Below are 21,324 nucleotides of genomic sequence, written 5' to 3' on the forward strand. Positions count from 1 at the left end.
GTGTGTGTGTGTGTGTGTGTGTGTGTGTGTGTGTGTGTTTCTCCCTAGCCCCGTGTCAGCTCAGTGCCTCCTTGGTAACCATATGAATTCCCCTGAATTGTATCAGTGTATGGGCACCCTAAATGGGCTGCCTACCAAGGCCATTGCCACCTCTGCCACCAAGAGCCAAGCCAGAAAACAGAGGGAGGTGGGTCAGAGAGGAGGAGAGCCAGGAGAGATGGGCAAGGCAGACAGCTAATGCCAACACCTCCAGGGTTCAGCTGCCAGTGGCCTTTGGGACAGCGCCCCTTCCTGACTAGGTGGGTAAGCCCTTGGCCAGATGGCTCCCGGATGACAATTCTGGCCATTGGCCCCACACATTTGCGGCCAGCCCAGCCCCAGCCCAACCTCAGTCAGGCCGCCTCACCGTCCTTCCGTCGCTTCACCATTCTCCAAGCCAACATGGAGGCCGCCGCCAAGAGAAGCAGCAACACGGCGCAGAAGATGGGCAGGAGTATGTTGAGCTTCAAGAAGTCACCGCTGGAAACAACAGAAGACACCCATGCACGCTGGCTCACCTTTGGGCCTTGCCCCATTCACCTGGTAGCAAGGAGGGCCACACACCTTTTCACCTGTGGCTTCCAATCTGGGAACCCCCATCCCTGGGTGCCCTCAAAAATGGTTTAAAAAAAAGAAGAAGAGGAGGAGGGTTCTGCAAGGTAGTTTCAGGAGGCCTGGAAGCCTAACAGAAATTGTATGACAACAGGCCCTGAGAAGGTCTCCCTGCCTCTACGCGTGTCCTCTGTACTGGTTGAATGGTGTCCCTCACCCCATAATTCATGTTCACTCAGAGCCTGTGAAGGTCTCCTGTGAAAGTGACCTCTTTAGCAGTAAGATCTTTGCAGATGTAATCAAGATGAGGTCATACTGGATTAGGCTGGGCCAAATCCAACGACGGGTGTCCTTATAAAAGGGAGATTTGGGCACAGACACGTGCAGGGAGAAGGCCATGTGTCAACAAAAGCAGAGATTAGAGTGATGCTGCCACAAGTGAACGAATGCCCAGGATCGGCAGCAGCCTCCAGAAGCTAAGAGAGAGGCACGGGACGGATTCTACCTTTGAGCTCCAAGGAGCCAACCCTGTTAACACCTTGATTTCAGATTTCTGGCCTCCTGAGCTGTGAGAGAATAAATTTCTGTTGTCGTAAGTCCCCCAGTTTGTGGTAGTTCATTATGGCAGCCCCAGGCAACTAATACTGCCTCCTGTAATTCAGCATTAACAGAGTGGCCAGGGGAATCCTTTTAACCAAAAGTTCGAACACATCCCTCCTCTGCGTAAAACCTTGCAACAGCCCTATTTCATTCCAAGAAAATGGCCAAGGCTGACAATGGCCTCCACTCCCCCAAACTTTCTTTCCTCGTGTCTTACTATGCTCACCCTTGCTTGCTCTACCGGGAGGGAAATGACCGGGGTCCTTAGAAGAAGAGATTAGGATACAGACACACACAAAGGGGAAACCATTGAAGACACAGGGAGAAGACAGTCATCTACAAGCCAAGGACAGAGGCCCAAAGAAACCAAGCCTGCTGACACATTGACTCAGACTTCTGGCCTCCAGAATTGTTTAGAAATAAATACCTGTGATTTAAGCCACCCAGCCTGTGGTATTTTGTTTTGGCGGCCCGAGCTGACTGTCAAGAACTATCTCTTATTCATCAATATTCATAGAAATTTGTAGAATAAATCCATCAATCAATTAACTCTATTTCGTACATTAATTATCTCTTCGTCGTAAGTGCCTGGAGGGCAGACAGCTTGATTATTTTGTTCATCCCCATATCCCTTTGTATTTCTTAAATCAGTAATAGGCTTGAGTGGGTGCTCAATAATCATTTGTTGCATACATGAATTTAATTATCCCTATGATGCTGATCAAAGATCCTAATTGGTAATTACATATGGCTTTGATTCATAAAATGAGGAAACCCGATAGCTATTACTTATTAAAAACAGTTTGGTAGAAAGACCCTCTCAAAACAGAGGGCACATGGGAGAGGGGACAAAAGGGGCCCTTGAGATAGAAAGACTGGGGGTGTCCCATAGGGCCCAACAATAGGAGATCACAGCAGATCTAGAAACGAAGCCAAGAGGGCCAAGCAGAGTGAAGAGAGGAAGTGAAAGGGGCCTCTCAGCCTCCAGAAGCCCCCTTTAGCTGCACAGGCTGGGAAGAGCACTAAGAAACATGAGAGGGGCTCAGTTTCTTTCTCTGTAAAATTGGAACGTGTGTATCTGCCCAACCCTCCTCATAAGGTGGTCGTTGGCAAGGTCAAAGCGTTAATAGAATAAAAGATGGGAACATCCTCTGTGAGTTACCAGTTACTCTAGAGACATGAGAGACCATCAGTATCACTGCTGCTGCCATAACAGTAATTAGGGAAACAGGACTTCCCCAGGCCCTCCCTGTTCTCCCGGAATTTGGACCAAGAGCACCACGACCCCCATGCCCACACACGCCCCGGCCATGCCACAGGCCCTGACTGCCTGCTCGTCCATCTCCCACACTCTGAGCTCCGCAGGGGATGATGCTCTGTGTCTGAGTCTGCAGAGCTCAACGCAGTGCCGGCCATGTAAATGTTAACACAGTACAAATGGGATGGCTGAATGAACCTGCAAACTGCACTGAGCTCCAGGAGAAAGGATCTGGGGGCTCCAAGGACACTGTACAGCCCAACAGCAAGTGGGAAGGGCCCCTGGCACCCTGGCTGGGACCTAGGACTATATAAAGGGTCCCCCCATTAGAGGAGTTTTGGACAAGTGGGCCACAGGGAACAGCAGCATCAAAGTTGACTTACCTGGCATCAGGTGGCTGGTGGCTGGTCACATTCGGGATGCATGTAATGTTTTCTGGGGTGACTTCAACTGTGGACATGATGTTGGTGGAGGTGGCAGTAGAGGTGGTAGGGGTGGTCGACACTGTAGTTGTTGCTTGGCATACAGACCAGATTACATTCTATGCTGCTTACTAGCCCACCCACAGCCCTGCACGTGGTTCTGAGCCTAGGGAGCGTGAAGGGGGGCCTGGCCTGAGGAACCTGGAGCAGGGCCATGGAAGGTGCCCATATCCAGGACTGCTCATATCTCCCTGGCATCTAGGAGACTCAGAGCCTCAGAGGCAGTTAGCGCTGGGCACAGGTCCCGGGGAGGATGTCAAGCAGGCCCTGGAAGGGTGAGGGGGCCCAGGATTGCTTCAGGTCAAGGGCAGCTGGAGTTCAGCTGAACTTTAAGCACTTCTGCTGCTTATGACAGGGCTTCAGCCAATGCCTCCCCCGTCTTATTTATCCAGCAAGGACAGGAGCAGAATAGGGGCTTGCCAGGTAACATACCCAAGATCTGTGACTTCTATGGTCAGGACCAGTCCTGAACAAAATTGCAATGTTCAGGAAGAGTCTTTACTTTGGACAAGTTCCTAAGTTTCTACAATGGGAATAGTTCCTTCTCAGGAATACTGACTGTCAGGACTCCATGAGACAGTGAACGTGCTATGCTTTGCAGGTATAACAGGCTTCCCAGATTCCAGGTTTTGTGGGGGCTCTGTTAACTGTGTGTCCCCCTTGTGCCACAAGTGCCCTGTGAGCTGGCAAGGCCTATCCAAGCGTCAGCAGAAACAGAGCCCAACAGGTAAACGTGTTCAAACCAAGATACTCCCAGGAGTGTCTGCATTCTAGAAGGACTTAGGAAGAGAATGTCATTAAATCCAGGTACATAAATGGCTCGTGATGGGCTTCCAGGCACCAGGAATGCAGCCCTTTGACCTCTGAGGCCTTTCCAGACTTCAGAAATTAGGCCCCCGTCCAATTTCTGGGCCTCTTTCTCCCTGAGATTGGATATGGAATAAGGGGTGAGAACGGCAGCTGTGAAGTCCCAGCCCCTCACGTCACAGAGAGCTAGCTGGGCCCCAGAGATCCCAGGAAAGCATTACAGGAATTGAGGTCTCTGGGTCCCAAGGAAGAGGGTCCCTTTGAACCAGGGGCTGAAACCGGGACCATCACTTTGATTTCTATGGACAATAGACTCAGGCACTGAGCTGTGCAGAGAGAAAAAAAATGCCAGTGAGACTTGATCCCATCCTGAAGAAGGCCCTGGGAGTCATGACAGCATCTAAGAGAAGCCTTGGCCCTCCCAATCCCTACTGTCAGTCAGGGTTCCTTGAAACCTCAGGACTCAACCACCCTGTGACAGTTCACTCTGAGTGAGTTAAGTCACTAGAGAGGGACCTTAGGGACCAGGACAGAGCAGACCATGAAGAGACACATCCATACATACACATACTCTTACCTGGACCAATGGTCACTGTAACTGGGACCCCAAGGTCAGTTCCAGTTCTCTGAATCCCACACCAGTAAACGTCTGCATCATCTCGCCGGAGCTCCTCCATGGTCACGGTGAACATGCGGCTCCTCTGATGGTCCCTGATGGACACGCGGCCCTTCTTCCACTTTGATCCAGCGGTCAGAACTAGGATCTTGCAGCTTCTCCAAACAGCTCCTTTGCACCACCACTTCACATAGGCCTCCCACCCCGAGTCATAATGGCACCGCACAGTCAGTGAGCCCTGCTCTGGGCCTCTCACTGTTTTGGGACCCCAAATATCATCCGAGCCTGGAAAACACAAATCCATGTGCCTGTCACCTCCCACCCGAGGGCGGGGCCGCAGCGTCCTGCATTGTGAATAGCTCCAACAAGTCCCAGTGCCTGATGAATTGAATAGAGTCACGGAGGGAATACACCTTTCACAAGACAGGCCTTTTCTCTTTCAAAATTCCACTGAGTCAGAGCCACCATGAGAATCACCTGAGAGCAGAACTACAGATCTCAAAGACACAAAAATGTGGACACTGAGCCAAATAATACCTTCCTGCAATTCACCCCCCCTCTGCCCCGCCCGCCACCATAGCCAATATAATCTGTCTTTCCAGCAATGTCCTTTTGCATCCGTCTCTGTGTCATCCTGGCCTCATGGGGAGGAACTACCTGAGGACCCATTTCTAAGGAGAATGACTGCTGCCTTGACCTGTACGGATGACCACAGGAGGTCCAGCAGAAGCATCCTCCCTGCCCCGCTGTGCAGGGGCTGTGTCCCTAATGGTCTTAATGGTTTCTAGTGGTTCTAGAGTAAACCCCCCCGGGGGGGAGCACCTTGGAAGTTCACCAAAACAGTAATGCCACCTATGGAATCCATACCACTCGCATCCCATTTTCTCCATTGAATTATTTGGATTTCTTTATCAAAAAGCAAATTTGTGAGTTACTTATGGATTTTGCACTCTGTTCCATTGATCCGTGTGTCTATCCTTATGCCAATCCATACTGTCTTGAATACTACAGCTTTGCATACAGAGAAATGCATCTTTACTGTAAGAAAAACAACACTTGAAGCATGATGAAAAATGACAACTGTCACTTAAGCCTCAGTGACAGACCCTGGGAAGTCGTGAGGACCACGGAGACGTGGAGAGGTGACCCATGCAAAGGCAGAGCCCCCATTCCACATCAGCCAATTGTCCTCAGGCAAGCAGCAGGCTCTGTAGTTTCAGATCTTTTCATTTTTCTGGAGTAGCCAGAAACCTAAATCTTTTGTGGAACCTCTCAATTTTAAAAACACTGGCTGATTAGAAATGGCAGCAGCAGATATGACCTGAGCCCCACACACCCTGTCTAGCAGTTGAGCCTGACATCTGTGCTGAGCTCCCGGTCTATATTCAGAAGTAAGGCGCTATTCTATAATTTTCTTTATGTTTTGTCAAGCTTTGATATTAGAGATATGTTAGTTTCACAAAATTAGTCTGGCAGATTTGCATCATTTTTATGCTCTTTGCAATCAGAGCATATATACAGCAAAGAAATTTTTGTTTCTTTAGAATCCTAAAAAGCTATCTACAAAACTATCTGGCAAATTCTTTATTGGGGCAAATTCTTTTTGTTGTGGTGGCTGTTGGTGGTGGGTTTGTTTTATTTGGACTTTTAACCCCTCCCCATGTTTTTAAAAAGATTTGTATTAAAATATATCTAACATACAATTTTATATTAGTTTCAGGTGTACACCATAGTTATTTAATATTTACATACTGAAAAAAGAGATCACCATAGGTCTAGCAGCCGTCTGACACCATACCACGCTATCACAATATTATTCACTATATTCCCTATGCTGTACATTACATCAATTGGGGCAAATTCTTTGATTACATAAAATTATTTTCCCATCAATATTGACCTATTCTAGTTTTTTTGCTGTTCTTGAATCAACTCCATTGTTTTGTTCCCCAGAAAGCTACCTATTTTATGAAGTATGTATTAGCATAAAGTTCTGCAATTATAAAGTATCCTTTTATCATTAAAATGTGCATATCTATTATGATTACACATTTTGATTACATACACTCTTTCATTTTTATTGATTACATGTGCCACAAGACTGCCTCCTTCACTATTTCTCCTCCTTCTTTTTTCCTGCGTTTGACTACTTTTGAGATTTAGTTGGTAAACGTTACTGTTTCTATTTTCTAAATTATGAACTTCTCATATGTATAGTTTTACTCCTCTTATTTTCTTGATATTACCACTTGTCTTTTTCCGATTTGCTAAGTTAAAGACTGATAATTTTCTTCATGTCTAAAATTAATGAAAGCATGTTTAGGCTAAAATTTTACTTTTGTCTGCTTAAAATTGAGGTATAATTCACATATCATAAATTCTACTCTTTTAAAGGGCATGCTTTGGTGGTGTTTAAGATACTCCCGGAGTTCTGCAACCATCAACTGTCTCTTTTTATTTTAGACATTAAAACCCAACTCTTTCTAATTTCAGAACATTTCATCACCTCAAAAGAAACCCTGTACCCATTGGCATCCCACTTCCCTCTTCCCTGAAGACTAGGCAACCACTAATCTACTCTCTGTCTCAATGGATTTGCCTCTTCTGAACATTTCATATAAATGGAATCATACAGTGTATGACCTTTTGTGTCTGGCTTCTTTCACTTAGCATCATGTTTTTTAAGTTTCATCCATGTTGTAGCATGTGTCAGGACTTCATTCCTTTTACAGCTGAATACTAACTATTCCATGGTATGGATACACCACATTTTGTTTATCCATTTATCCATTGATAACATTTGTGTTGTTTCCACTTTTTCACTATTGTGAATAATGCTGCTATGACCGTGCATGCGCACTTTTTTTTAATTGGGAAATTGGGGGAGAGGAACAGTATTGGGGAATTGGGGATGGGGAACAGACAAGTTGTTGATCTTCAATCTTAGTTGTGGAGGGTCCCAGTTGCCATCTGGCTTCCCGACGGCAGCTCGTAGCCTCTAAGCTCAAGCTGCTGTGTTCAATCTTAGTTGCAGGTGGGCGTAGCCACCATCCCATGCGGGAGTCGAACCAGCTGCCTTGTCGTTAAGAGTGCACGCTCTATCCACTGAGCCATCCGGGCAGCAGCTTAGCTCAAGGTGCCGAGTTCAGTCTTTAGTTGCGGGCGGGCGTAGCCCACCATCGAACAGGCAGTCTTGTTGTTAGGAGCACGTGCTCTCACCAGCTGAGCCATCCTGTCACCTGTTGGCAGCTCAGTGGCAGCTCAGCTCAGGTGCAGTGTCACTGGCCCATGTAGGAATTGAACCGGCGGCCCTGTTGCTCAGAGCTCATGTCCTTAAGCCAACTCTTAACCTACTGAGCCACTCGGCCAGCCCTCATGTACATTTTTTTATACAAATACATGTGTTCAGTTTTCTCGGGTGTACACTTAGGAGTGAAATTGCTGGGTTACATGGTAACTCTATGTTTAACTGTTTTGCAGACCTGCCAGACTTTTCCCTAAGAATTTACTTTTGAATACAGCTTTGGCTGTGTCACATAAGTTTTGATATATAGTATTTCCATTTTTGTTAAAACTTAATGAGTTTATATATATATTTTATGTTATCTGTCGTCAGCCCAGGTTTTTTTTAGAATCTTCTCCCTCCCCCATCTCAAATTTTATTTTCTGTGAATTATTTTCAGGTGTATTCTTCTCTTGAATATTAACTTAATGTTGTCTTTCCTTTGTGATGCAGAAATTTGTTCATAAGTCACAAAAGAAACCTCAAAAATTCATCTTTCCTCCCAGGGCAGTGGGTCATTGCTTAGTTCCCTGTGGACGTCACAGGAAGCAGATTCTAGAGTGCAACACATTTCTGTTCCTCACCAGCACCCTGGTAGCTCAGGTCTACCCATGTGTGGTCAAATGGTCTCTAGCTCTCACCACTGTGAAATTTCACGCTGCCAGAGATTCTGATACAGTCTCAAGTTTTCATGCACCATATATAAATATCCATCCTTAGCTGCCCTAAGTAAACCATTTTACATTCCCATGAACAACGTATGTCCTGCCCAATTAATGTTAAGAGTCTCAATTGTTCAGTTCTACGAAAGCAGAAAGAGAAAGATTTGGCCGGGGCGGGGGGGTTACAGCAATCATATTGTTTCTTCCTCATTAAACACATTCACTCGTTCAACTAATACTATTTGTCCAATCTGTACCTGGTGTGATTGTAGGTGCAAGATTCCTGTCCTCCTGAGGTTTACATTCTCTCAGGATGGGGGGAGGGAGGCGACAGGCAGTGGAGGCAAATAATGCAAGGGAATTGCTATTTGAATTAGGGTCATCAATGAAGGCCTCAGTGAGAAGCAAAAACATGCAAGATGGGAGGAGGGGGGACCGAAGCCTGTGACTATCTGGGGAAGAGCATTCTGGGCAGAGAGAACAGCAAGTGCAAAGGCCCTGAGGCAGGAATGTGCCTAGCATGTCCAAAGGACATCTGAAAAGCCAGTGTGGCTGAAGTGGGTTGAGCCAGAGGGAGCAAAGTAGAGGAGAGGCCAGAGAGACGATGCGGTGGAGGGTCCCAGGTGGTGAGCACCTTGTAGCCTCTGTAAGGGCTTTTTATTCCAAGTAGGACGGGAAGTCATCGGAAGGTTTCGACCAGAGGAGAGACAAGATCTGGCTTCCATTTTCAAAGGATCATTATGGGATGTGAAAGAAGAGATGGATGCCCCCAGGTTTTGCCTGAGCACCTATAAAGATGGAGGTGCCAAACACAAAGGTCGGGGAGAGAGGAATTTGAGGCGGAAGGTGTGGTCAGGTCACATTTGAAATGTCAACATCTGAGTGGAAATGTTCAGTGGGCAATTGGATAGACCAGGGGTCGGCAAACTTTTGAGATGGAAGAGCCGCCAGGGGTCGGCAAACTGCAGCTCGCGAGCCACATGCGGCTCTTTGGGTACGTACATGTGGCTCTGAAGTAAAATTTTAAATGAAAATAAAACTATCATAGCTTCATTTATAAAATTTCTAAAGGACATTATTCACATAATGGTGATTATGTGAAAATATATTTGTGGCTGTCAGATAATTTTTAAATTGTTGTGAGGGACAGGATTGGCTCTTCCAGGGGTCGGGAAACTTTTGAGACGGAACGTACCAAAAGAGCCGCATGTGGCTCGTGAGCCGCAGTTTGCCAACCCCTGGGATAGATGATTCTGGAGTCCAGGGGGATGCCCGGGCTAGGGATACCAAATTGGAGTCATTTTGTATAAAAATGGTACTTAAGGCCACCAGAGGAGGTGAGATCAACAAGGGAGTGACTCTAAACAAAAAAGAAGCCCAAAGACTGAGTTCTGAGGCCCTCCAACATTTCAAAGTCAAGCAAATCTCTTTAATTTTTAGTCAAAACAGTACCCATCACCTTAAAGTTTACTTCAGCCTGCTATCACTACCTGTATCTCAGCCCTCCTTTCTTCTTCATCCTACCAAGCTACCTCCTCTTGGTTTTTCAGTCCTTCAGCAACTTCTATTTCCTTCTACCCCAAATGCCTAGCATCACCATTCCCTCCCTGCCTGGCAAACTCCTTGCTTTTCTTCCTTCAAGTCTCCTCCATCTTCACTTCTTCCCCCAAAGCCTTCCCTTGCTCATAACGCTTTCACAAAGGTCCAAGAGCAAGTATTCACCAGCATGCCCGAGTACCAGGGCCTCTCTGCTTTGACCAGTGAGGCCCATCTGTCCATTTTGAAACATCAGCCTCTGGGTGGTCAGGAATTATTCCTTGTGCTGAGTTCATCATGAAGGCTGTGCTCAATATCTCTGCATTAGCAACTGTAAGCATTGAAACACTGGGTGAGTGGCTGAGTGGGTGAAACACACAGGCTCATGGCCCGGAGGAACTACCTAGCAATGGGGTCCACTTCTCAGCCAGACACCTGCTGGGCCCCCTCCTCCGTCTGGCAGCCACTCCCTCCTTCCCCATAACATTTTCCCATGCGTACAGACCCAGACCCCACTCACCTGAAAGCTGGAAGAGAAGGGTGAAGAGCAGCAACAGGCTCATCTTTCTAGATGCACGGGTCCCCTTGGCTGGAGCCCGTCAGCGAGAGCCAACTACGGAGACCACTCCTTCATCTTCCAACCTTTACTTTCGTTCACTCTTGCTGTTGCACTTCCTCCTTCGGTCACTTCCCACTGGTGAATAAAACCAAAAGAGGAAGGAAGTGGACTGGGTGAAATGTTAAGACAGTTGGCAATACAAGAAGTCATAGTGATTGTGAATAAGCTTTTGAGAAACACCTTCCTGTCTGGGGCCACCATGTGCTCTCTAAAAAGAGAACTTTGCGATGCTTCTAGGTCTTCTGGAAATTGCAGATACAGACCCATGTGCTCAAGCTGGCTCTTATGCAATCCTCTCCACAGGTGGGAAGACAGGGGCAGGGGAAACCCAGCGCCCTGGAAGAGTTCTTGGATAGCCAAGGCTAAGGGACACAATGCCCTAAACCGGGAATTTCAGGTGTAGCCAGATTCGCAGGAGTTCAATCACATTAAGGGGAATTTGGGGCGAAAGTCAGAAAGCCAGAGGAGGGGTTCTACGCCAGAGGTTGGAAAGAGGAGCCTGAGGGGGATCAAAGCCCAGACCGCCGAAAAGGGGCTCAAACAAAGGGAAACTACTGGTGCAACGGGCAAGAGGGGCCTCTGTCCTGAGCACATACCCAAAACTCTTCTTGCTGTGCCCCAACCCATATCTGTGGGTGTCAACACCAGCCTGCATCTTCCAGAAGCTTCTCAGTCATACCAAGGGCTCCTGTCTGAAGAAACCAGCTCCTTGCTCATGGTTGTTGCCTCCTTGCTCCTCACCCCCCACCTTATAATATCTATCTGCTGAAATACCAGCTCTACTTGCTCCCGACTTTCTGACACCTCTGAGCCCATCAGGATCCCAGCAAGCCCTCGGATGGAGCACAGAGATTAGGAAAAGATGGAGCCCTTCTCATATTTCTCTCCTGGGACCACTTTTGCTATGTGTCACACACACCCTGTAACATCTTGAAGAGCAAGTGAGCCCCAAGGAGGGACCTAATCCCCTCACACCCTAGTCAGGAATGTGTAGGAGTGCAGGATGGTTATTTGCATAGAAAAACACAGCCGCTGATAAGCTGTGGCTTTTCCAGGATGTGGCCAGAGCCGGCCTTTCACTTTACATATCTCCAGACCATAAAGCAAGGTCAACAATGGGGGGTGAGAACTCGGTCAGCCCTGTGGCCCTCACTGATCCCCAAGGCCACCCTCTGCCCAGGGCACTGTGCTGGTATGCTGAGAGGCCTCCGCAAATAGGGACAGTGACAGCCTGAAAAACAAGGGGGCAGATGCTTTGAGGGTCGTCAGGTAAACTTTCCTTTCTTGGGCGTGGGCAGTAAGGAGTGAACAGCCTCAAACCTGCTCGGAGTCGTCCCTCTGATCCTGGGCCATCCTAGGCCCAGCCTAGAGAAGGAGGGTTCCCTTTTACATCAAGTACAGAAAATGACCCAGTGTCTCGGAATGGTGGCAAGACTGCTCCTCTAAACAAGTGCCTCTGGAAACTACAGGAGAGTCGGGCTATGCTGAGGGTCCTGTGTACCCAAAGACCCAGTTGAAGCCCTAGTCCTGGATGGGTCATTGACTTCTGCATGAATCAGTTACCTCCCCAGGGTTCCATGTCCTCAGCGTGAAAGAAGGGATTGGACAGATTATCTGAAATTCGCCCTGCCCCAAAGCACCTTTGTGTATGTGTACATGTGTGTGCATATGTGTGCATGTGTACATACACATTGTGTGTGTGCGTGTGTAGTGTGTGTGTGTGTGTGTGTGTGTGTGTGTGTGTGTGTGTGTGTGTGTTGGCTTCATTGGCTTCTCCTGGTTATAAAGAACAGAGTCTTGCTCAAGCTATTTGTCGTGGTCACTGCGGACTTGCCAACTATTAATACAATCTGTTTTCAGAACTCAATCTGTTCATAGGTGGAGACACTCCTGTATTAAAAGGGCCAGTTTCTCTGGGTCTCTTCCACTCTGGAATAGAAGGTCCATGAGAAGTTTGTTGCAAGGCCCACTTGAGAATGACAAAACTCAAAGTCTAAACCAAGTGGACCTGAAGAAAACCAAGGAACTAAGACTGTCCATGGAGGAGCAACAAGAAACTGTTGAGACAGACTTCATTGGGACCAGAGCTGACGGTCACCAGGATCTAGGTGCCTCAGGGCTGAAGCCGTTTCACTTCAGGCTGTGCCACCAGCATGACAGCGCCTTTGCTGTGTTCCCCTTGTCGGGGTGCTCAGTGCAGTTTCTAGCTTCTTACTTCTTTGTGAAAGTGAAAAAGAGGCAGATTTGCCATGAAGCTTATTAAACATCAGCACCTCTCACTTAATCAGGCTCCTTTCAAAGCTCTATATTCAATTTTGTGTTCATAATTTAGCATCCTTTTTCCTAAAAAGGGGCCTCAATGTTGTATACCCTCAGGCCTGTGGTAGACGGTCCCACCCTGTCTACCTACACTTTGGCTCCATAGTTGTCCTCACTAAAGAGGCAGGGTCTATTCCCCTCCACCTCCCAGTCTGGACCAGACCTGTGACCTATTTTGCCCAAGAAAATGCAGCAGAAGTAATGATGCATCAGTTCCAAACAGCCACAGAGGCCTCTTACATTTCCTCTTGTTCTCATGCACCTCTGCCTCTGCCGTGAGAATGCACCGGCTGGCCTGTGGGTGGGTGGAATGACATGTGGAGCAGGGCCAAGCTGCCCCAGCCAACAGCCTGCTGACCCCCAACACCCATGAAGCCCACTCGAGACCAGAAGGACCACCCAGATTAAATTGCCGACTCACAACCTTGTTGTGTGTCACTGAGTTTGGGACAGTTCATTGCAGCATTTTTGTGGAAACAGAAACTATGAAAATAAGACCCCACAAAACATAGACCCGCCCTACAGCAGCTGCCTGTCTCTGGAAGATTCAGGCTGGTGTTGATATTCACAGGCATTCACTCCGCTCTGTACGGCTTTAGCTGCCCCCTGGCTTCTGTGCACCCAGATCCTCTCAGCCTTTCTGCCTTTCCCTCGCATCTCCTCCCGGATGGCCCCTTTCTGCCCCTCAAGTCTCCCTTTGATGTGGTTCAGATCAGAACAGACCTCGGACCAACCATCGGTGGCTTGTGATTCAAAACAATAAGCTTACAAAAGCAATACATGTTCATTTTAGGAAAACTATTGTGAAATACAGGTAAGGGAAAACATACATATTTAATTGCCTCTAATCTCACCACCCTGAGATAACCACTTTTAACATCAAGGTTTAGACTTATGCCTTTTATCTCTTCCTGCAGAAATGCATAGTTAGTTCAGAAATCAAGAAGTGTCACTAATGTGCTGTATGAGCTCATGTCACTCATTGCTCAACAGATTTTCATTGCAAACAACACTGTCTACTTTGGGAAAAGATGTCCTGTAAACAAACGTCATCAAGAGTGGTTTTAGGGCCGGCTGAGTGGTGCGTTGGTTAGCAGTTGGCTTGGGACGCCAGCTCTGAGCAGCAGGGCCCAGTTTGGATCCCACATGAGGGCCAGTGATGCAGCACCCTCTACAGCTAAGATGGTGAACAACAACTCGACCTGCAGCTGGGCTGCCATGAGTCACCAGCGACAGTGTAGACTGCAGTGGAGCTGCAGTGGGCTGCTGTGAGCTATCATGAGTGGCTGGCAGCCGGCGTGAGCTGCCAAGAGCCACTGTGAGTAGCCGTCCAGTGGCCAGCAACCGATCTGCCTCACCCGGGAAGAGTGCAATGATAATACCAACATGGGCAAGTGAAGCGACGTCCTCCACAACTAAACTGAAGAACCAAAAGGACAGCAACTTGTCTGTTTCCCTTCCCTGATTCCCCAATGCTGTTCCCCTCCCCCAATTCCCCAATTAAAAAAAAAAAGAAGGGTGGTTTTAAAGCTTTGGGGAGACAACTCACATTTCTTCTGGGTGTAAATGCATCCAGGGATGGCCACCCAGACTCCTCATGGTCACTGTGGACTTGCAAACTACAGACAATCTGTTTTCAGACCCCAATCTGTTCATTGGCGACAGAGCTCCCATATTGAAATGGCTGGTTTAGCAGTGACAGGTTAGCTCAGTTGGTTAGGGCATGGTGCTGACAACACCAAGGTTGCAGGTTCGATCCCCACATGGGCCACTGTGAGCTGTTCCCTTCCTGAAAGAGTCAACTATGCCATTGTAGCATGAAAGCGATGTGTAACCAATGACCATGGCTGTTCCCCAATAAAATTTAAAAAAGAAAGAAAGAAAGAAAGAAAGAAAGAAAGAAAGAAAGAAAGAAAGGGCTGGTTTAGTTGGTTCTCTCCCGTTCTGGACTAAGGGCCCATAAGGGCTGTGTCTCCAGTGGCTAAAACCACACTTGGCACACAGTAGATGCTCTATAAATAACTGATGGGGGCCGGCCGAGTGGCTCAGTTGGTTAAGAGCTCGCTCAAGAGTGTGAGCTCTGAGCAACAGCGGTTCGAGTCCAGCCCGAGCTGAGCAGCCGCTGAGCTGCCAACAGGTAGCAGGATGGCTCAGCTAAAAAAAAAAAAAAAAAAAGAGTTCATAAATAACTGATGGGCAATGAATAAACAAATGAGCTATTTTTACTGCATTGTCAATCTTCCCCTGGCTCTGTAAGCTCTGCTGAGGAACTCTGTCTAGCACCTAAGAACCAGTGGTAAACCAGGATTGTTCTCAGCAGCCACTCCTGCACCCTTTCAGTTCACCTTGGTCCCAAGTACATGTCATCCTTCATCTTTTCTACCCACTATGTGCTATGCTCCATATTTTATGTAGCTATCACATTGAATCCTCCCTACATATCTAGAGGAAAGGTGACGTAATTTCCACTTTTCAAATAAAAAATAAAAATCAAGGCTCAGAGAACAAGCAACTTGTTTAAGGCCCCATGGCATGTAATTGGCAGAGCCAGTTACAGAGGCAGATTCAAGCCCGGCCTGACTCACGTAAGCATGTCATCTGCCTCCTGCTGGAGAGGTTAAGAGAGAAAACAGCTGCCTTTAGATCCTGTTCAGTGCTGACAGTGAAGAAGGAACCTGACATCAAACACTTAGTAAAACAGGGCATCCTTGAGCTCTTCCCCTCCTGCACACTCCACATCCTGAAGGTCCTCAGGAGAATGATGTGGAAACTTCAGGCTTCACATCCAAGCTCTGTCCACACGCCTACAAAGCCGTTGCCCCTTGGCCATTCCTCAGACATGTGACAGTAGCAGTGAGTTTGGGGCAAAGTATAATCTATGAAAGGGACACGGACCTTTGGTCCTGTGGACCACACATTTCATGTAGAGGGGCACAAACAGAGGAGGGCCAGGTTTCAGGGAGGTCCTGGATTTAGGGGGAAATAATTCAACAATGTGTGTAAATTAATCCGTTTAAACTCTCCATTGTGGCCCAGAAAAAGGTTCTTCGAGTCATCAGCTGATTCCTGATGTGATCATCTCCACGGAACTGCTGTTTCTAGAAAGGCCAATACGAGAGCATCGTTCTGCCCTGGCTGAAGGCAGGATTCAGCTGGATCTGAAATGCTGAACCCTGTCACCCTGGATCGTGTCCTCACTGAACCAGAAAAGGTCCCAAAAAGATGTGACTGTTTTCACATAATGAGAGAAGAAGATGATGAGAACGCTTCCCCTTGGGAAGGAAATAGATAAAAGGGAAAAGAATTAGAGTCTTTTATATTCTTTAGTAAATGAACAAGGCGGAGATGGATGAACTGACTCCTCACGTTCTGGAATATTCTCTCAGGGAAGCACTTCTTCAAGCCTGAGGAAGTTGGATTTGAGATGTAAATTATTAAAACCACTATACATAACAAACAATGGGGCCATTAAACCCAGGAGGAAATAAAAGCCAGATAGAATTTGGTATGGGAAGAGGGGGTTAGGGGACCACAGACAAGGGACATCCAAGGTCAACATCATGGACAACCTCATGTTTGCCCTGCTACCAATTTGATGACACTGTCAGAGACAAACAGTGCTGGGGCCGTAGGTCGGGCCCAAGAAAGCCCTGTCAATCTTTATGTTTTTATATTTTCAGTTATTTATTTGTTTATTTATTTATTTATTAAGTCCAGCTAAAGTTGGCATCTCCTGAGCCTTTCCAACAACTTGCATGCTTGCCTTTGAAAAGTGGCTATTGTCCACTTTGAGACTAAGGCATTTATCCACTCATTCGTTCATTCATTCATTCATTCACTGAGAGACTGCTGGTACCAGCCTCTGGGTGTATATTTCTTCTCTGTTGCTTACAATTTTCTTCCCCATACAGCACCTGAATTTCCACATTAATTCCCCCCCCCACCCCGCCCTTCCTCCCTCCCAGTACAGAAGGGGCCTCTTCTCTTTCCCCAAACTCTTCTTTCTCTTTGAAACGCTGCCCTCTCCAAGGCCTTGTTCCAGGGCCAAGTGCAAACTCTTCCTAAGGCATATAGCCAGACATACTGTTTATTACTTGTTTATTCTATAGACTATTTTTCTAAGACTTTTCCATACAGGAGACCCATTGTGTTCATCCAGGTCTTCCGAAAAGCAGGTGTCAAAAGGGAATTAAATGTGCAGGGATTTTTATCAGGGGAAACACCTATGGGAGAAAGAAGATAGGAACCAGAAGTGGAGGGGAGAGCCATCAGGCCATGACACAGGTCTGACCCCACGTGAAGGAGACAGGCCAGGAAGGTTGAGTGGACGTGTCTGAGACCACCATACAGTCCCTGGAAGAAGGCCCTGTAAAACCACGAGGAGGTCCTCCAGCTGACGTCAGCCGTTAGGGGAGCCCCGTGTCTCCCGGAAACAGGCCTGCGTCAGTGTCCCTGCCACGCTCCGCCTTTCGCTGGGGATCGCCAGTGGGCAGCCGGGCCGCCATGCAGACACCAATGATGGATTGCAGAGCGCAGCAGGGGGCCCTCAGCCACATACACCCCTGTGAGTGGAAGTCCAAGAGGCACATTCTCATGGTCACCTTAGATATTTATTAACTTGGGGTGAAACAAGGTTTCCTCTATGCTTTCATGGCTTCTTCAGTGACTTCAGTAGGAAATCAAAAGTTTGGCACGTGTGTGTACTCTTCTGTGTGTGTGAGTGTGTGTCTGTGTGTGTCTGTGCATGTGTGTTTTTGTGTGTGCACACATGTGTACGTGTGTTTCAAAGGAGCCCACTCCCCCAGCCACAAGGACATGCAGAAGCCTAATTCACACTGCAAGTCCTCACACCTCTCTGTTGCTCCCTTTCAGACCATCCTGCTGGGCGACAGTGGCGTGGGGAAGACATCTCTGCTGGTTCAGTTTGACCAGGGCAAGTTCATCCCAGGCTCCTTCTCAGCCACCGTGGGCATCGGATTCACAGTAAGCACTCCCAGCTGTTGGGGCCTGGTGTGCCCCTGTCAGGGTCCCAGCAGGAAACAGGTGGACATTCACGTTGGATCATTCATAAAAGTTTAATAAAAACTATTTATCAAGGTGGAGGCAGGGTGCTGGGGAAACCGGAGGTACGGCGCAGTGCCCTTGAGTAGTCACAAGGCCTCCATCCCATCCCTAGCCTAAAAGAGGTGAGAGGAGGGAACCATCACCAGACCCAGGGACAATCAGGGTTGTGTGGAGAGGGCTGGCTGGCAGGAGCTGTGACTCTCGGAGGAGGGTCACAGCAACACATAGTAACCCTCCTGAGAGGGTGCCAGAGCAGCAAATCTACCCCCTACACTGCTCTCCTGCTCCCTGCATCTCCTTCTGGGACTCCCCATTGGCTGAACACTCCCCATTTCCAGAAGCTAGAAAGCAAGGAAATATCTTTTGTGTGTGTGTGTGTGTGTGTACGCAAATTTTTCAGTTTCTTTTTTTATTTTTACCAATTTTCGCTTTACGTTGATAGGCCATGCTGTTAGATGCATTCATGTTTTTCTTAATTTTTTGTTTATTTTTTAATTACAGTTGACATACAATATATTAGTTTTAGGTGTACAATGTAGTGATTAGACATTTATATAACTTACGAAGTAATCACCCCAATACATCTAACACTCACCTGGCAGCATACGAAGTTATTACTATATTATTGACTATATTCCCTATGCTGTACTTTACATCCCCATGATTGTTTTTATCACTGACATATTTGTATTTCTTAATCAGCAAGGGAATACCGTGATACAGATTGCTCAGGTCCACCTTCCAGGGCAAGAAGAATCTGGAGAAGCAAAGGGATGGCTTAAATTTTTAAGCGCAGTCCAAACTTAGCATTGTCATGCTGGCAGGTCAAAGGTTAAAGTTCAGTTTTTATCTCTCCGTCTCTCCCTGGACACAGCGCAGCAAGGCAGCTCAGATTAAGGAAGTATTCCCAACCCACAGCCCTTCTGTGGGCCAAGAAGTCCTCCCTCCACTGCCCATCCTTTCTCTCCACTTGTACCACGCCTGCTGGCCACTCTCAGTGACCCTTGAATCCTGGGAAGATCTTTAGAGAGGGTTTGGCTCCTCTCTTGGGCTGTGGCAGGCGCTGCATGGCCCTCCTTTGGGGTCTCCAGAATCCTAGTGTCCAGAGATGAGGAAGAGCAAACGTCATTTCTTGGGCAGCATTGGTGTTTGAGAGGCCAGCCTCTGGGACCGAGCAGAGCTCAGGCCCCTGAGGCCACACTTGGGGCTGGGACACAGCACACTCACACTGGTGGGAAGAGAAAAGAAGAACCCCAGAAATTGGGCTTGCCCGTTGGGTCACAGTGAGAAAGGTGAGGGCCCCTGATGAACAGGCCTTCAGAGTGAAGCAGAAATGAGAGACTGGCCAGGGTGAGTGTCAGGGTCTGGAATCCAACCTGAAGTACCAGTGCCCAGGGCTCTCCCGCGACGGGGAGCAGCTGGGCCCCGAGTGTGGGAAGGGAAGGGCTGAGTCCCAGGGAGCCGAGGCTGCCCTGACAGTCCCTGAGGCGCTGGACCAGCTGCCATGAAGTGAACCACGATGTCTAGTGCCAGGCGTCCCCCATGCCCAACCTTCCCCTCAGCACACAGGGCACATGCTACCCTCACAGTCACACTCACATCTCCTCGCCCACTCCACGCTCGTCCTCCTGCCTCTCAGACTCGGAGGGCAGAGAGTGAGGCGGACGTGGGTGTGGTTATGGGTGAGCAAACCCTGATTCACTCTCCACAGATGCACAGGGTGGGACCTCCAAAGTTTGCCACAATAGCCTGGTGGAGAAAGTAAGGCAGCTCGCTGTGAGAAAGAAGGAAGTATATGGTGGAACTGAGACTGAAGCAGCCCGAGACAGGCCAGGCCAGGGTTTTCCTCCCTCCTCAGTCTGAACCTTCTAGAGCCTCACTGTTTGCTTGGCAGTGGTCAGCACCAGGAAGGTTTGATTCGCCTCAGGACGAACTCCTGGACCGCTTACACTGAGTGAGGGCCTGAGGGCCCGACTCAGGCCTGAGCCTGAGGACACCTGGGTCAAGTGTATGACCTAGGAGCACAAACAGACCATACCCTGCTCCTTAGCTGGGACACAAACCCAGGGGACCTCCCCCCCGCCAGACACACACACACTGGTGGTGGGGGACAGCAACAGCAGCCTGTGATAGGAGCCACATGACCAACCCTGGGCCTAGACACAGCTGCTCACTTACAAAGAGGTTTGAAGCTCTTGCTGAGAAAAATATCTGTCTCCTCCACAAGCCCCTTTCCCACACCTGTCTATGCTCAAGACCCTCCATTCCTTTCCTTTCCAGAGACAGGTATTTTTCCAACCCTCCGCTCAGAGCAGGTAGCTCTTTGCACAGCAGCTAAAGTCTCCCGTATCATGTTGAACAAAGGGGCTGGAGGACATTGGGGTCTTCTTCATCAGTGGTCTGGGGGTCCCTGAAGAGCCAGTCTACAAGACACTCGCTTGTCCATGTCATTCACACAGAGATTTGAAATACTGCTTCCAGCTGGCTATTTGCAAGTGCCCCATGGCTGGTCCTGGCTGTGGCCCAGAATTCTTGGGTCGTGGTAACTGAGGCAGAGGGGGCCACTGAAGCTCCTGCAGGCCCAGCTCTATTGCAGAGTGCAGCCTGGGCAGCAGGAGAGGGAAGGAGTCCTGGGTCTTCCACTTTACAGGACAGGGGTGAGTGGGGTGACTAGCTGGGTTTGCCAGGGTCTCTGAGCAATTCTTACCCCAGAAACCAGGAGGCCCGTTGCCTTCTGGTAGTGGAACCTGCCCAGGTTCTGTGTGGATGACTCTCAAATCAAGGTTTTCCTCAATTCCTCCTTCACCTGCATCATCACACTGGATGCCAGGTCCTGCTGATGAGTTTATTGGGGTGCTGACATCAATGGGGTTCACACAGTCGTCTTTCTAGCCAGCCCCTCTCCCACCCCAATTCAGGTCCTCCTTGTTACTTCTTGCCTCAGTGTTCCCTAAACTCTCTAGTCTTGCCTAAACACCACTGCAAAATTCATCTTCAGGAAGCCTCGCTCTGCTCACCCCCCACCCAACACCCCCAGTGGCTCACGGCTGCTTTCCAAATGAAGTCTAAATCCATCATTGACGCAGCTTCTGCTCTCCCAGACATCGCTCCCTGTTGGAATCCCACCCAATGTACATATGACGTTATGGCATGTCCACCTCCAGAAAATAACCCCAGCTGGTGACAAAAATCACAGGGCTGGAGGTGGGTACACACACAGTCCCCAAAGCCACTCCTGCCCTTGCCACTCACCCCCCAACACCTAAGTAAAGAGGTGCCCCTCAAACAGTCCCTTTATAACGCACCCACCCTGTTCAGAGAGAGTGGGCGGTGAGCTGAATGAGCTTGTATAGAATGTCAGGAGAGGAGTAATTGAATGGTTGGCCCAGGCCACAGAACTCCTGAACGCGGCTATGGGCAACCCAGGACATACCCCTACCCTCTGCCACCAGGAGCGGCAGGGTTCCTAGGATGACCTGGAGCCTCT

General features: G+C 48.5%; 2 protein-coding genes across 4 annotated transcripts in view; one reads left to right on the forward strand and one right to left on the reverse strand.

Annotated features, from left to right (window-relative positions):
- The window catches only part of CD300LF (CD300 molecule like family member f), a 22,126-nt gene extending 11,597 nt beyond the window's left edge, over window positions 1-10,529 (reverse strand). Inside the window, exons 1-4 of one of the 2 annotated variants that reach the window (XM_019644358.1) lie at window positions 10,356-10,529; window positions 4,316-4,639; window positions 2,833-2,965; window positions 407-519 (exon numbers count right to left, since the gene is read on the reverse strand). In XM_019644358.1, the coding sequence (XP_019499903.1) occupies window positions 407-519; window positions 2,833-2,965; window positions 4,316-4,639; window positions 10,356-10,398 (613 nt within the window). In that variant the 5' untranslated portion in view covers window positions 10,399-10,529. The remainder of the gene's footprint in view (window positions 1-406; window positions 520-2,832; window positions 2,966-4,315; window positions 4,640-10,355) is intronic. The other variant, XM_019644359.1, reaches the window with a different exon arrangement.
- The window catches only part of RAB37 (RAB37, member RAS oncogene family), a 50,598-nt gene that overhangs the window by 19,927 nt on the left and 9,347 nt on the right, over window positions 1-21,324 (forward strand). For both annotated transcript variants that reach the window (XM_019644360.1, XM_019644362.1), the window contains exon 2: window positions 17,646-17,756. In XM_019644360.1, coding sequence (XP_019499905.1) covers window positions 17,646-17,756 — 111 coding nt within the window. The remainder of the gene's footprint in view (window positions 1-17,645; window positions 17,757-21,324) is intronic.

Source organism: Hipposideros armiger, unplaced genomic scaffold, assembly GCF_001890085.2.
Source record: "Hipposideros armiger isolate ML-2016 unplaced genomic scaffold, ASM189008v1 scaffold_87, whole genome shotgun sequence".
NCBI classification, from domain to species: domain Eukaryota; kingdom Metazoa; phylum Chordata; class Mammalia; order Chiroptera; family Hipposideridae; genus Hipposideros; species Hipposideros armiger.